This window comes from Neoarius graeffei, chromosome 6, assembly GCF_027579695.1.
Source record: "Neoarius graeffei isolate fNeoGra1 chromosome 6, fNeoGra1.pri, whole genome shotgun sequence".
Classification (NCBI taxonomy): domain Eukaryota; kingdom Metazoa; phylum Chordata; class Actinopteri; order Siluriformes; family Ariidae; genus Neoarius; species Neoarius graeffei.
In genome coordinates this window covers 89,535,360-89,551,456 of record NC_083574.1, presented here as the reverse complement: position 1 = coordinate 89,551,456, position 16,097 = coordinate 89,535,360, and the positions used below count along the sequence as shown (strand labels likewise).

The 16,097-nt window shown below is 41.8% G+C and overlaps 1 protein-coding gene across 1 annotated transcript; it reads left to right on the top strand.

Annotated features, from left to right (window-relative positions):
* Positions 1-8,689: 8,689 nt before the first annotated feature.
* Positions 8,690-15,629, top strand: LOC132888347 (extracellular calcium-sensing receptor-like). The gene is made up of 7 exons (XM_060924403.1): positions 8,690-8,805; positions 10,399-10,560; positions 10,703-10,991; positions 11,248-12,003; positions 12,092-12,319; positions 12,835-12,958; positions 14,716-15,629. The coding sequence occupies exons 1-7, from the start codon at positions 8,690-8,692 to the stop codon at positions 15,627-15,629; spliced, it is 2,589 nt and encodes an 862-aa protein (XP_060780386.1).
* Positions 15,630-16,097: the final 468 nt, after the last annotated feature.

Here is a 16,097-nt window from a genome sequence, read left to right as displayed (position 1 = left end):
GTTTTTGAGAAGACTGACCCTTTTGAGCATGGCAGTCAAGCTATACTTTCAAACATAGAATTAAAGCTGATGAAAATTCTCTCGCAAAGCCATGTCTTGTTCCACTGTAAACTGCTGTATCAGAATCATAGTTGGGGGTTATTCTCTAAGCAACATAGCCGATTGTATTGATATCACAAATAGCAAACCAATCTCCGTGATGAAGTAATGGCATAAACCATGGCTGGTAACCATGGCTAAATTTCATCATAATTTATGATTGACTGTATAACCTTATTGAACAGTCTAAATCACTTGGTACGGTTAGCCAGTTACTCCTTTTCAAACAAACTCCACGTAATGAGTCAATTTCTCCATTCAGACGTTTAACTTACTGCATCTAAATCAGATTTATTTCAGGGTAAGCATGGCCTGTTGCTGTGGGGTGGTGGGGTCCAACGTGATATTTTTCCATGGGGCCCAAAATCCCTGACAGCACTATTACCTCCAGCACCATGCTTGGTGATTTATATGAAGTGTTTGTGCTGATACTGTATGCTGTGCTTAATTTAAATGAAACATGGTGCTATGGATAATGACCAAACTTCTCCACCATGGTCTCATCCGTCCTAGGGATATTATTCCAGAACTCTTATGGTTTATTTAAATGCTTTTTTTTTTTCATACAAACATCATACTCCATTGTCTTTTTGGGAAAACAGAGACTTTCTTAGCTATACTTCTCTGAACTCCATATTTGTTTTGTCCTTTTCTGATTGTGCTGTCATGAACATAAATATTTAATGCACTTCCAGAGGCCTATAGGTCACATAATGTAGCTCGTGGGGTTTTCTTCATATCCCTGACCATTAGATGGTCTGTCCATGTATTGAGTTTGCTGGGGCCCTCAGTACTGAGAACTTTGCAACTTTCTTTGAGTGCTCTCCAATTGTGAACTCTTCTTCTCACTAAATAATGGTTTGTTTTGTTTGGAGATGGCCAGATAACCTTTGCCAGATTGATGAGCAGCAAAACCTCATTCTCTGAGGTTATGGCTGATGTCCTTTCTTATTGCCATGATGAAGACTGTTGTGGAAAATTTCTCAAGCAAAAATGATTCAAATTCAAAGAGGCTGCAAAAAAGTTTAGATCTTTATTAAATCAATTAATAAAGGCCAGGTTTGGTCTGCAGAGTGAACTGGATCCAAATTTCAAATCATCCAACTTTATAGTATTCCACCAATGCCAGACTTGCACTACATATGGGTACATTTCTTCTGATATCCCCAAAGTGACCTGCATTGTTCTTAGTTCAAGGACAGACTTCCCTGATTTGTCTTTATATTAAAACAAACCACGTGTGCTAATTGACACATTTCAGCCACTTTCTTCCAATATCTCCAAAGTGAACTGTACTGTTCTTAATTAAAGGACAGATTACCCTGATTATTCTTAACGTTAAAATAAAACACCTGTGCTAAGTACAAGTATGTATCCAAACATGTCTTTAAGGTCCTTCCAATAATATACATCTGTTATGGGTGGTGAGATGTGGATCCAAGAGCAGAACACAGAGCAGTAAATCCAATAATACAAGATTTAATAGGAGTAAAAAAATAAACCAAAAATAATCCAGAAAAAGCTAGGGACAAAAAGATGAGGCAGGCAAGGACAAAAAACACTAGCATACAGTAAAAAATATTCCAGACAAAAAAACTTGACACAAAAACGTAGCACAACAAACATGAAAAAAGACAACAGTGCAAAAAACTGTGACAAGAAACAGGCAAAACAGAGAGCAAAATCCAAGAAGCAATAATAGCACAGAGATGACACAAAGGACTGGAGACCAGAGGTTTAAGCTGAGATACATGAAAGGTAGGGTGAACACGTTGCATGGTGAGTGGTAATGCGAGTCTAACCAAACATGAATTGATCACCTTCTTGATGAGGAAGGGTCCAAGGAACCTGTGTGCTAGCTTGCAAGAGACAGTCCTAAGTGGCAGGTGGCACGTGGAGAACATAACTCGTTGACCTACTCGGTAGGTGGGTGCCTTGGAGCGATGTTTGTCGGCCTGCCTCTTGGATGTGAGTGCGGAGCAAATGAGTCTTCTCCGGGCCAATGCCCACATCCTCCTGCATTGGCATATAAAGAGCTGAGCTGAGAGTACAGCAACCTCCTTCTCTTGACTGGGGAACAGTGGTGGTTGGTAACCTAGTGAGCACTGGAATGAAGAGAGACCTGTGGCAGAGGAAGGGAGAGAGTGTTATGTGCATATTCGATCCAGGGTAGGTACCTGCTCCAAGAACTGGCATCCCTGGATGCCATGCACCTGAGTGCAACCTCCAAAGCCTGGTTTGCCCGTTCTGCTGGGCCATTGGTCTGTGGGTGGAAGCCTGAGGAGAGACTACAGGTGGCCCCGATAAGTTTGCAGAAGGCTCTCCAGAACAGTGCAGTGAACTGAGGACCCCGGTCAGAAACAATTTCGGTAGGCAGACCATGTAGGCGGAAAACGTGGTGGACAAGTAGTTCTGCGGTCTCTTTGGCTGAGGGGAGCTTGGGCAGAGGAATGAAATGGACGGTCTTAGATAAATGGTCAATAACAGTGAGGATACATGTGTTGCCACCTGAGTTGGGGAATCCTGTGACAAAGTCCAGGGTGATGTGAGACCAAGGTCGATGCGGAGTTGGGAGGGGTCTTAGCAAGCTGGCAGGGAGTCGATTGGCTGTCTTGTTCTGGGAGCATGTGTCACAGGCTGCCACAAACTTCTGGATGTCCTCCTTGATGGATGGCCACCAAAAGTGCTACTGGATGAGTGCCAGGGTTCGGGCAGCTCCTGGATGGCAGGCCAGCTTGGAGCCATGACCCCACTGCAGCACCTGGGTTCGCACAGAACAGGGAATAAACAGATGGTTAGGAGGAGTGTTGTTGGGGTTACCTTCATCGGGGTCCTGTTTCAGGGCCTTCTGCATGAGCATCTCAACCTCAAGAATGGCGGCTCCCACCAGGCAGCGTGGAGGGAGGATGGTCTCGGGCAGCTTGGACTCCTCTTGGTGGGAGGAGAACATCCTGGACAGGGCGTCGGGTTTGCCGTTCTTGGAGCCTAGGCGGTAGGAGAGCGTGAAGTTGAACCAGGAGAAAAAGAGAGACCAACGGGCTTGATGGGAATTCAGGCGTTTGGCGGACTTGAGGTACTCCAGATTCTGATGGTCAGTCCAGACTAGGAAGGGGAGCTCTGACCCATCAAGCCAGTGGCTCCATTCCTCCAAGGCTAGTTTAACAGCCAGTAGTTCTCGGTCGCCGATGTCGTAATTCCGTTTGGCTGGGGATAGCCAGCGGGAGAATGAGCATGGGTCGACCTTGTCATCACTGGCCCTCTGGGATAGTATAGCTCCGACCCCTGACTCAGAACCGTCGACCTTGACAATAAACTGCTTGGTTGGATCGGGTATGGTGAGAATGGGTGCTGAGATAAACCTGTGCTTGAGCATGGAAAAGGCTTTCTCTGCTTCCTCCCCCCACTTGAATTGGGTCTTGGTCGAGGTCAGGGCTGAGAGAGATCCAGCCACTGTGCTGAAGTTGCGAATGAAGCGCCTGTAGAAGTTGGCGAATCCTAGGAACCGCTGGAGCTCTCCTCTCGAAGATGGGGTGGGCCAGTCAGTAACTGCCTCCAGCTTGAGGGGGTCCATTTGAATCTTTGCCAGAGTGATGATGAACCTCAGTAACGAGAGTAAGGTAAACTACCTTCCGCCTTACTTCCATGTATACATGTACGTTCAAGAGAAGCAGCATGTGTGAGTCAGTGATGATATAGGCTTAAATTCTGTTACTGAAAGTGTATGTTTACAGTGAAGGACTGTGTGCACTTTACATTATTTTTTTTTTACTTAATACAAGAAATTAATGGATGCAAACATTTTTGCCAAAATGGTATTTTGTTTTCCATTGTTTTGGCAGCTTCAGCATCATACTGTGAGATTCTGTTCAAATTGTTTTTTTTTCTTCTATGAAGCCTGAGACATTTATTTTATTAGTTTATAATTATTGTTTAATTTAGTCTTCAGGAGAGACTGCCTGCACACAGTACTAGTATTAATAGGTTTTGTTTCTTACATGAAAGCTGAGGCATTTATATTATATTTTAAGGTAACTTCATGTTGTGCTGTGAGGTTCTATGCACTTTAACTTTTGAACCAACAGGTGCATTTGGATAAGTAAAGCCTATTTTTCTGCATTTTTGTAGTCCTAGTAATCTTTTATATTGGTAAAGTTGTTTATAGGACCATTTCTCAGTGTCTGTTTTTTTTAATCAATAGTTTTTCAGTAATAACTTAATATTTAACATATCACTCAATTTTAATCACAAAAAGAGAAAATCGCAACAATTTCTCGCAACTTTCACTTCCTCCCGCAATGTAATCGCAACAAAAACCTAAAAAACACTGCAACTTTCATCACAATATTTTGGAAAAATCCCCGCAACATCAGACATTTTAGCCCGCGACAATCACAAAAAAGGCCTGCGAAATCCTGGGGGGACTGAATAAAACATCGGAAATCATAGAGTAAGAAGAAAAGAGTGCATGTTAGATGGTTAGTGGGTTGTTAGGATAGGAGGTGCTCTTTGAATAGAAAGAACTATTTGATCGAAATGTGCTGTGCTATTTTCGTCAAGTTTGAAAGCATTTTTCTGTTGCCAAACTATGTTTCACTGATTTACAGTAATTAGTTACCTAAGTCAACATGCCCTGCATAGTCATAGTTTATCTTCATTGCTAACTTTAGATTTATTATAGTCCATGCATAAGTCTATGCATAAGATTGTGAAATGTAGCTTTGGCTTTTAGGGCTTCTTTTCTTTGCAGTAACTTTCCAAGCAGAGAGGTGTGGGGGCAGGGAGGTACAGGGGCCAGGGCCAGGGTCTTTATCTTTGACAAATGGACTTTTGACAGTGACAGGGGGGAGGGGGGATGAATTACACCTACCTCATCAATATTCATTTGAAAGGCCAACTGACTTTGGAGAAAAACAAAGGTAGTCTGAAGTTTCTACAATTAGTATTGAAACTACATAACATTTCTGAATGCTGTTCTTACTTTAATGTAGCCAATACCTATGTTTACAAGGTTCAAACTTCAAAAGTCTTGTGCAGATATAATGTGTTTTTTTTACAAGTTTTGAAGACTCTGAAAATAGTTTTTTGTAAGGTTGTGTTTGCACTTAATTTAAATTAAAAAAAATTTTCATTACATTCACTTTACTCTCATTATTATTGCTGAGGGTGTCCAGAATATAACTATGTCTGTCACTTTTGCATGGATGTTTTTAGTTAGATGAAATACTTAAAAATGTCAAGGTTTATCAGACTGCCACAGAGTGTCTGACAGGCCCAGGACCTCAGTGTGTTAATGAACAGTTTATTTTCTAGCAGGTGTTGGAGGACCTGCTGGACGTGACCCCGATGTTCCTCCAGGGAGCAAGAGAAAATCAAGATGTCATCCAGGTATACGAAGACAAAAGGTGTTAATGTAGTCCCTTAAGACGTAGTTAACGAGTGCTTGGAATACCGTGGGTGCGTTGGTCAGGCCAAAAGGGACTACGAGGTACTCGTAGTGGCCTGTGGTGGTGTTGAAGGCTGTCTTCCACTCGTCCCCTTCCCTGATCCTAACTCAGTGATAGGCATTGTGCAAGTCCAGTTTAGTGAACATCTTAGCTCCCTGGAGTAGTTCAAAGGCTGTGGTCATGCACGGTAGTGGGTAGCAGTTCTTGACCGTGATGGCATTGAGACCTCGATAGTCAATGCAGGGACGGAGTGACTTGTCCTTTTCGATGAAGAACCCTGCCCCTGCTGGAGAGGAGGAAGGGCAGATGATCCCAGCTGCCAGTGACTCCGTGATGTACTTCTCCATGGCCTGTTGTTCAGTGGGTGAGAGAGTAGAGACGTCCCTTGGGTGGCGCCGTCCCAGGCAGGAGGTCGATCCCACAATCATAAGGCCTGTGAGGAGGGAGGGACACTGCTTAGGTTTTACTAAAAACTGGCTTGAGGTCCAGATATTCCGGAGGCACGTGAGAGAGGTCGGGAAACTCACTGGCTGAGGGCTGTGGTGGTTTGGTGGGAGGCAGGGCGGAGTTCAGGCAGGAGGCCAGGCAGGAAGGACTCCAGACTAAGATGGTGTGATCAGTCCAGTTTAAGTGGAGGTTGTGCTGCATCAACCAGGGTAGTCCAAGAATAACGGGAATGTGAGGGTTGTTCATGATGTGAAGTTGTATCGTTTTGGAGTGATTGCCTGAAATCCTTAGGATGAGTGGGGTGGTGAGGTGAGTGATGGTGGTCAAGCCAGTGCCACTGAGTGTCAGGACAGTGAGAGGGGCCTCAAGGGCGAGTAACAGGATTCCGAGATCCTTGACGGTGGTGGAGCAGATCAGGTTCCTGTCCACCCCGAGTCAACAAGTGCCTGAAGATGGTGGTGCTGGTTGTTGTGCATGATAACGGGGAGCAACAGTCAGTCAGCAGGGGACTGGTTCCGAGCATTGCCCACCAGGGCCCCTTGATTAACTGGTGGGCTCATCCTTTTTAGTGGGCAGGCTCAGCAGATGTGTCCTTGCTGACCGCAGTAGAAGCAGCCCCCCCATGTTCCGCTGGCGCAATCGTTCCTCCGCTGACACCCGTACCCAATCTACCTGCATGGGTTCTACGCCGAGGTGGGAGGTGGGGAGAAGTTGCAGTTGAGGTGGCTCTTCTCTCTCTGACAGTGGGGCAAAAAAGTATTTAGTCAGCCACCAATTGTGCAAGTTCTCCCACTTAAAAAGATGAGAGGCCTGTAATTTTCATCATAGGTACACTTCAACTATGAGAGTAAAATAAGTATTTGGTCACCTACAAACAAGCAAGATTTCTGGCTCTCACAGACCTGTAACTTCTTCTTTAAGAGGCTTCTCTGTCCTCCACTCGTTACCTGTATTAATGGCACCTGTTTGAACTTATCAGTATAAAAGACACCTGTCCACAACCTCAAACAGTCACACTCCAAACTCCACTATGGCCAAGACCAAAGAGCTGTCAAAGGACACCAGAAACAAAATTGTAGACCTGCACCAGGCTGGGAAGACTGAATCTGCAATAGGTAAGCAGCTTGGTGTGAATAAATCAACTGTGGGAGCAATTATTAGAAAATGGAAGACATACAAGACCACTGATAATCTCCCTCGATCTGGGGCTCCACGCAAGATCTCACCCCGTGGGGTCAAAATTATCACAAGAATGGTGAGCAAAAATCCCAGAACCACACGGGGGGACCTAGTGAATGACCTGCAGAGAGCTGGGACCAAAGTAACAAAGCCTACCATCAGTAACACACTATGCCACCAGGGACTCAAATCCTGCAGTGCCAGACATGTCCCCCTGCTTAAGCCAGTACATGTCCAGGCCCGTCTGAAGTTTGCTAGAGAGCATTTGGATGATCCAGAAGAGGATTGGGAGAATGTCATATGGTCAGATGAAACCAAAATAGAACTTTTTGGTAAAAACTCAACTTGTCGTGTTTGGAGGAGAAAGAATGCTGAGTTGCATCCAAAGAACACCATACCTACTGTGAAGCATGGGGGTGGAAACATCATGCTTTGGGGCTGTTTTTCTGCAAAGGGACCAGGATGACTGATCCGTGTAAAGGAAAGAATGAATGGGGCCATGTATTGTGAGATTTTGAGTGAAAACCTCCTTCCATCAGCAAGGGCACTGAAGATGAAACGTGGCTGGGTCTTTCAGCATGACAATGATCCCAAACACACCGCCCGGGCAACGAAGGAGTGGCTTTGTAAGAAGCATTTCAAGGTCCTGGAGTGGCCTAGCCAGTCTCCAGATCTCAACCCCATAGAAAATCTTTGGAGGGAGTTGAAGGTCCGTGTTGCCCAGCGACAGCCCCAAAACATCACTGCTCTAGAGGAGATCTACATGGAGGAATGGGCCAAAATACCAGCAACAGTGTGTGAAAACCTTGTGAAGACTTCCAGAAAACGTTTGACCTCTGTCATTGCCAACAAAGGGTATATAACAAAGTATTGAGATGAACTTTTGTTATTGACCAAATACTTATTTTCCACCATAATTTGCAAATAAATTCTTTAAAAATCAGACAATGTGATTTTCTGGATTTTTTTTTTCTCATTTTGTCTCTCATAGTTGAGGTATACCTATGATGAAAATTACAGGCCTCTCTCATCTTTTTAAGTGGGAGAACTTGCACAATCGGTGACTGACTAAATACTTTTTTGCCCCACTGTATGTTGTAGGACCCAAGTGTCAATATGATCGGCAAGGTCCATGAGAGTGGAGAGGTCTGACAGCAGTTCCCGAGATACCATTTCATCCTTGATGACATCGGACAAGCCATGTAGGAACACGTCAACCTGGGCACTCTCGTTCCAGTTGCAAGATGCCGCCAACATCCGGAACTCGATGGCATAGTCCGAGGTAGACCAGGGCCCCTGCCACAGCTCCATGAGCTCCCTAGCCGCTTCCTGACTGGACAGAGAGCGGTCGAATGTTTGCTTCATTTCCTCAGAGAAGTCCTTGAAGCTGGAACAAAAGGACACATTAGCGTGCCAGACCGCTGTTCCCCATTCCCTGGCCTTGCTAGTGAGGAATGTGATGACATAAGCTACCCGGGAGTGTTCTGTGGGGAAAGCCATGGGTTGTAGCTCCAAGCTCAATGAACACTGAGACAGAAAAGATCTGCAGGTTCCTTGTTCCCCACTGTAGGGCCGAGGCGAAGGAAGTCTCGGTTCATGGCAAGCGGCAGGTGACGAAGGAGGCGGCTGGGCAGGGGTAGGCATGGCTTGGGAGTGCTGGAGTTGTGTGGCTAGAAGGTTGAGTGAGTTGGACAGGGTGACCAGGTTCTGGGTGATCTGCTTGAGTTCCTGTTGGTGGGTCCCAAGGAGGGCTCCTTGCTGCTGCATAGCCGTTCTCAGAAGGTTCAGTTCCGCTGGATCCATGTTGGCCAGAACGTACTGTTATGGGTGGTGAGACGTGATGAGTAGGATCCAAGAGCAGAATACAGACCAGTAAATCCAATAATAAAGATTTAATAGGAATAAAAAATAAACCAAAATTAATCCAGAAAAATCTAGGGACAAAAAAAATGGGGCAGGCAAGGACAAAAAACACTAGCATAAAAAATAGTCCAGACAAAAATCTTGACAAAAATATAGCACAAGAAACATGAAAAAAAGACAAAAATGTAGTGCAAAAAACTGACAAGAAACAGGCAAAACAGAGAGCAAAATCCAAGAGGGAATAATAGCACAGAGACAACGTGAAAAACCAACGAGACGTTCTGGCAAAGTCCCCTTCTGAGAATGGCCTTTTTATACACAGCAGAGCAAACCAGGAAGTGAATGCCGGCAAGATGGAAGTCCTGTCCCGGATCCGGATTAGTGCTGAACTGGGAGATAATAAATCTCCGGAGTGGAAGTCTGGGGTGGAGCATGACAAAATCCAAATAAGGCTTAGTTCTGGTTTTAGGTTATTTTTAGTTCAACACGTGCTTCAGGATTCCAGTAACCATATAAAGCTTTGACCAATCTATTTGTAAAATTGATTTCATTAACCCTTTACTGAAAATCAACATGACTAGCTTTGAATCAAAATACAGTCATCATATTACAAATTATTGCTTATGTGATTACATCAAGGTGTGAGTGGTTACATATGAATCAAAATATCATCATTGTAAACCAAATTATTGCTTGTATGATGACAACAATGCATGTATGCCATGATACATGTGTGTGGTTACATAAAGGATATAAAATCACCACAAGACACACATCAATGAACACATGCCATGTTTCGCAAAAAACACACCTCCAGAAAACCAAACTGGCAAAAGTTCTATGTTGATAAATGTAGTCACTCTCCTTGATGATTAAATAGCCTTTGCATGTCTTTAGTACCACCTGGACTCTAATTACTCTCTTCATAATTGTGGAAGTAGGAAGGGTGCAGTTATTTTTCCCAGCTGTTGTCTGAATGTTGCTTCCTTTTTTTTTTTTTTTTTTTGGGGGGGGGGGGAACCTACATCTTGAAATTGACATTTTGTTGTTGCTATTGTTGTTGTTAATGATGATGATGATTTGTTTCTAGATGTACATGAGACCAAACAATTGGTATGCATTGATAAAAATAGGATTGTTTCCAAATATAACAAATTTGCAGGTCCCATCCTGTCCCTTAATCTGATCCCAGAATGACATCGCAAAACTCACCAGCTCTCTGATTTGTCCATACTGAATGGTTACACCCATAAGAACTTTAGGATTTTTATAAATACGTGAATAATTTTCTGTTAAGGAATAACCCAACAAAAAAACATTGGACACGTTTTGTGATGTTATTCTTTGTGCACCTCCTTACTGTTAGCCTGGCAAATGGAGAAAATTGCCATATTCTGGAAAGCCCAGAGGATCCTCTGCTGTCTAAAGATGGAGATGTGATAATTGGAGCTATTTTTTCAGTACGTATGTGTCCACAGACAGAGTCACTGGCATATACTGCAAAACCGCCACCATTAATGTGCATTAGGTTTGTTGAAGTTTAAACATTCACCACATTTTTAGGAAATCTTAGTTTATTCTGTTTTTTCTTCCCTGTATGTCTTATATTTGTCATAAAATTAAAAAAAAAAGTTTATTGTGAATTATCTTATGTTGATGTATATTTGTAGAATTAACATCAGACAGTTCCGTTGTGCTCAGACCATGACTTTTGCAATTGATGAAATCAACAAAAGCAACAGTTTGCTCCCAAATATTTCAGTTGGGTACAGAATTTATAACACTTATCCCTCAAGCTTGTTATCTACGAAGGCAGCCATGGCATTGATGAATGGTATGGACAAAAGAGCAGATGGTACATGCTATGGACAAGCAGAAGTACAGGCCATTATAGGGACATCAGATTCTTCATCGACAATAGCTCTCACAAGAACGATTGGACCGTTTAAAATCCCAGTGGTAAAGCTAAATTTTAATAATACTTAATAATTTATTCAATAGTTACATGTGTGAACTGTACATATGATATATGGTAAAATAATTTTAAAACATGTTTTCAGATTATAATAGTTTCTTGAGATTTTAGTTTGATGCTATTCTCTCAAAATTAATTCACCTATGAACAGTTAAAACCTTGTTTAGCACTTAAATATCTTTTCCTGTTTTTCAAAAAAAAGGTTTTATTATTTTTTTTTAACTGCCCATCTCTTCTCAGATAAGTTATGCTGCCACATGTGAATGTCTGAGCAACAGAAAAAAATACCCATCTTTCTTTAGGACCATAGCAAGTGACTACTACCAGAGTAGAGCATTGACATATTTGGTCAAGCACTTTGGCTGGTCATGGGTGGGAGCAGTGAACAGTGATGATGACTATGGCAACAGTGGAATGGCCATTTTTCTGAATGCTGCCAAAGAGGAGGGGATATGTGTTGAGTACTCTGTGAAGTTTGAGAGGTCAGATCCTGTGAAAATAATAAAAGTGGCTGACATTATTCGGAAAGGCACTGCCAAAGTAATTATTGCATTTATCACTTATGGTGAAATGAGTGCTCTAACAGACCAGCTTATTCTAAAGAATGTCACTGGCTACCAGATGATTGGTGTTGAGGCATGGATCTCTGCTGCCGATCTTGTAACACCAACAAGTTATAACATACTGGCAGGAGCCATTGGTTTTGATGTGGTAAAATTGAACATTGATGGATTTACTGACTATGCTGTCAATAGATTTTGGCAAACAGCACTCCCTTGTTTAAACAGAGATAGAAATATTTCTCAACCTGAAAAGGACTGCAGCAAATATGAAGATCTGATTCAATTTAAAAACTACAGTAAGGATATATTGGAAGTGACATATGCAAATAATATCTACAATGCAGTTTATGCTGTAGCACATTCTCTACACAGCCTGTTGGGGTGCACAGAAAACAAGAGTTGTGAGACAGAGAAGATAATACAACCATGGGAGGTAACACATGAGAAGAGAAGTAAATCAGGTGATGTCCATGTCTTATGTTGTCATGAAATGAATACTTGTTTTTGTTTTCCTCTTAAAGGTTGTTGAGTCTTTAAAAAAGGTAAATTTTACTACCAAAGTAGGAGAACAAATTTGGTTTGACAGCAATGGGGCAACATCTGCAAAATATGATGTGGTCAACTGGCAACGAGGACTCAGTGGAGAAGTGGTGTTTAAGAAAGTGGGTTATTTTGATGCCTCTCTGCCAAGTGGACAACAGTTTGTCCTAAATGTCAAAGACATAGTGTGGGCTGGAGAGAAAAGACAGGTACATTCAGTGTTTCCTAATTCTAAGTTTTTATTGCATACAGTCTATACTGGGTGGTATGGCGGAGCATTGATTTGCACTGTCTCCTCACAGCAAGCAGGTTTTGGGTTCGAACATGCTGGTCAACCAGGGCATTTGTGTGTGCAGTTTGTATGCTCTTCCTGTGCCTGTGTGGGTTTCACTAGGATGCTCCATGGTCCAAAAACTTGCAGATTAAGTTCAGTTGAATTCCCTAAATGTCTCATGTGTGTGTATATGTGAGTGTGAATGGCTATCTACCGTACAGTACCTCTCTGTTTTAACCCCACAAAGGCCCCATATAACTTTTCTGGCAATAGATGAATGTTCTAATCGTGTTATTTCCACAACACGAGAAAAAAATGAAAAGTTTTACAGCAAAATAGTGCTTTAAGACAGTTAGAACCTCATAATGTTAAAGTAATGGAACAGTATGATTTAAAATTGAGTAATAGTGAAAAATAATGATTTTAGGCATAATATTTTGTTCATATTAGAAGCCAAGGTCTGTTTGCAGTGAGAGCTGTCCTCCAGGAACCAGAAAAGCTGCACAGAAAGGAAGGCCTATCTGCTGCTATGACTGTATACCATGTGCAGAGGGAGAGATCAGTAACGAGACAGGTAATTTCAACTTTAACAAGTATCAAAGCCAAGTTGTGAATTTTACATCATCCCTTTATTATTTAGGATACAGTTACTGAACAATGGAATTCATACAACCCTGATTCCCAAAAAGTTGGGACAAAGTACAAATTGTAAATAAAAATGGAATGCAATAATTTACAAATCTCAAAAACTGATATTGTATTCACAGTAGAACATAGACAACATCAAATGTCAAAAGTGAGACATTTTGAAATTTCATGCCAAATATTGGTTCATTTGAAATTTCATGACAGCAACACATCTCAAAAAAGTTGGGACGGCGCAATAAGAGGCTGGAAAAGTTAAAGGTACAAAAAAGGAACAGCTGGAGGACCAAATTGCAACTCAATAGGTCAATTGGCAATAGGTCGTTTACATGACTGGGTATAAAAAGAGCATCTTGGAGTGGCAGCGGCTCTCAGAAGTAAAGATGGGAAGAGGTTCACCAATCCCCCTAATTCTGCACCGACAAATAGTGGAGCAATATCAGAAAGGAGTTTGACAGTGTAAAATTGCAAAGAGTTTGAACATATCATCTACAGTGCATAATATCATCAAAAGATTCAGAGAATCTGGAAGAATCTCTGTGCGTAAGGGTCAAGGGTGGAAAACCATACTGGGTGCCCGTGATCTTTGGGCCCTTAGACGGCACTGCATCACATACAGGCATGCTTCTGTATTGGAAATCACAAAATGGACTCAGGAATATTTCCAGAGAACATTATCTGTGAACACAATTCACTGTGTCATCCGCTGTTGCCAGCTAAAACTCTATAGTTCAAAGAAGAAGCCGTATCTGAACATGATCCAGAAGCACAGACGTCTTCTCTGGGCCAAAGCTCATTTAAAATGGACTGTGGCAAAGTGGAAAACTGTTTTGTGGTCAGATGAATCAAAATTTGAAGTTCTTTATGGAAATCAGGGACGCCGTGTCATTCAGACTAAAGAGGAAAAGGACGACCCAAGTTGTTATCAGCATTCAGTTCAGAAGCCTGCATGTCTGATGGTATGGGGTTGCATTAGTGCGTGTGGCATGGGCAGCTTGCACATCTGGAAAGACACCATCAATGCTGAAAGGTATATCCAGGTTCTAGAGCAACATGTGCTCCCATCCAGACGACGTCTCTTTCAGGGAAGACCTTGCGTTTTCCAACATGACAATGCCAACCACATACTGCATCAAGTACAGCATCATGGCTGTATAGAAGAAGGGTGCGGGTACTGAACTGGCCAGCCTGCAGTCCAGATCTTTCACCCATAGAAAACATTTGGCGCATCATAAAATGGAAGATACGACAAAAAAGACCTACTGTAAGACAGTTGAGGAAATAGAATCCTACATTAGACAAGAATGGGTTAACATTCCTATCCCTAAACTTGAGCAACTTGTCTCCTCAGTCCCCAAAAGTTTACAGACTGTTGTAAAGAGCAAAGGGGATGTCTCACAGTGGTAAACATGGCCTTGTCCCAACTTTTTTGAGATGTGTTGTTGTCATGAAATTTAAAATCACCTAATTTTTCTCTTTAAATGATAGATTTTCTCAGTTTAAACAATAGATATGTCATCTATTTCTGAATAAAATATGGAATTTTGAAACTTCCACATCATTGCATTCCATTTTTATTTACAATTTGTACTTTGTCCCAACTTTTTTGGAATCGGGGTTGTAAATAAAAACTCAAGATAAAGTTTATTTTCCTTCTTAATCTGAATAACCATGATTATTTTGCAGATTCAGATAACTGCGAGCAGTGTCCAGGAGAATATTGGTCCAATACTGAGAGAGATAAATGTGTGTTAAAGGTCATAGAGTTTCTTTCATTTACAGAGGTTATGGGGATCGTCCTGGTCATTTTTTCTTTGGTTGGAGCTACGCTAACTGTTCTAGTCACCATTTTATTTCTAATAAAAAAGGACACTCCAATTGTTAAGGCAAACAACTCTGAGCTGAGTTTCCTGCTGCTTTTCTCCCTGACTATGTGTTTCCTCTGTTCACTTACTTTCATTGGTCGACCCTCTCAATGGTCCTGTATGCTGCGCCACACAGCATTTGGGATCACCTTCGTCCTCTGCATCTCCTGTGTTCTGGGGAAAACAATAGTGGTATTAGTGGCTTTCAGGGCTACACTTCCAGGCAATAATGTCATGAAATGGTTTGGGCCTCTACAGCAGAGACTCACTGTACTTGCATTTACATTTATACAAGTCCTGATTTGTGTGCTTTGGTTAACAATTTCTCCTCCTTTCCCCTATAAGAACATGAACTATTACAAGGAAAAGATCATATTAGAATGTAGCTTGGGCTCAGCTCTCGGTTTCTGGGCCGTGCTGGGTTATATAGGAGTTCTTGCTTCTGTCTGTTTTGTTTTGGCTTTTCTTGCAAGAAAGCTGCCAGATAATTTTAATGAAGCTAAATTCATCACATTCAGTTTGCTCATTTTCTGTGCAGTGTGGATCACCTTTATTCCAGCTTATGTCAGCTCTCCTGGAAAATTTACTGTTGCTGTGGAGATATTTGCAATTTTGGCCTCCAGTTTTGCTCTACTATTCTGTATATTTACACCTAAATGTTATATTATTCTGTTTAAACCTGAACTAAATACAAAGAAAAATATGATGGGCAAAATGGTCTCTAAATCACATTAAGAATCCAATTGTTCAATTCTGCAAACGCATGCACACACACAAACACACACACACACACACAAATAATTTTAGCTGAATAATGTCAAATTTAATCATACACTGTTGAATATATTCAACTAAATAATATTTTGATCGTTTCCATCCATTTAACTCTCATATGAATATGGATGAGACTCAAATGTAATTGTCATAAACATTGCAATTGTTTCTGTTGTCTCTCCATAGAAAGAATGTTTGTATACAGCAACATGTTTGTAATCATCAACACAAAAAAAAACAGTTAAGTGTGACAACCAAACAACCACTATATTAGTAAACAAATACACACGCAAATTATTTTTTAATGACCACATAAAGAATAAAATCCACAAGCAATAATCAAAATGCTTGTATGTAGTAGATGATGGATTGTCAAGCTTCTACTTTTAAAATGCATCTGTTCTGGTTTTCATCAGATCACCAGAGGGC

What these genes read in the sequence shown, in the direction of transcription:
- LOC132888347 (XM_060924403.1), top strand. Translation starts at nt 8,690, where the DNA reads ATGAACACTGAGACAGAAAAGATCTGCAGGTTCCTTGTTCCCCACTGT. An exon ending in AAGGAGGCGGCTGGGCAGGG is followed by an intron (nt 8,806 to 10,398) that starts GTAGGCATGGCT and finishes CCTTACTGTTAG; the next exon opens with CCTGGCAAATGGAGAAAATT. An exon ending in CCACCATTAATGTGCATTAG is followed by an intron (nt 10,561 to 10,702) that starts GTTTGTTGAAGT and finishes GTATATTTGTAG; the next exon opens with AATTAACATCAGACAGTTCC.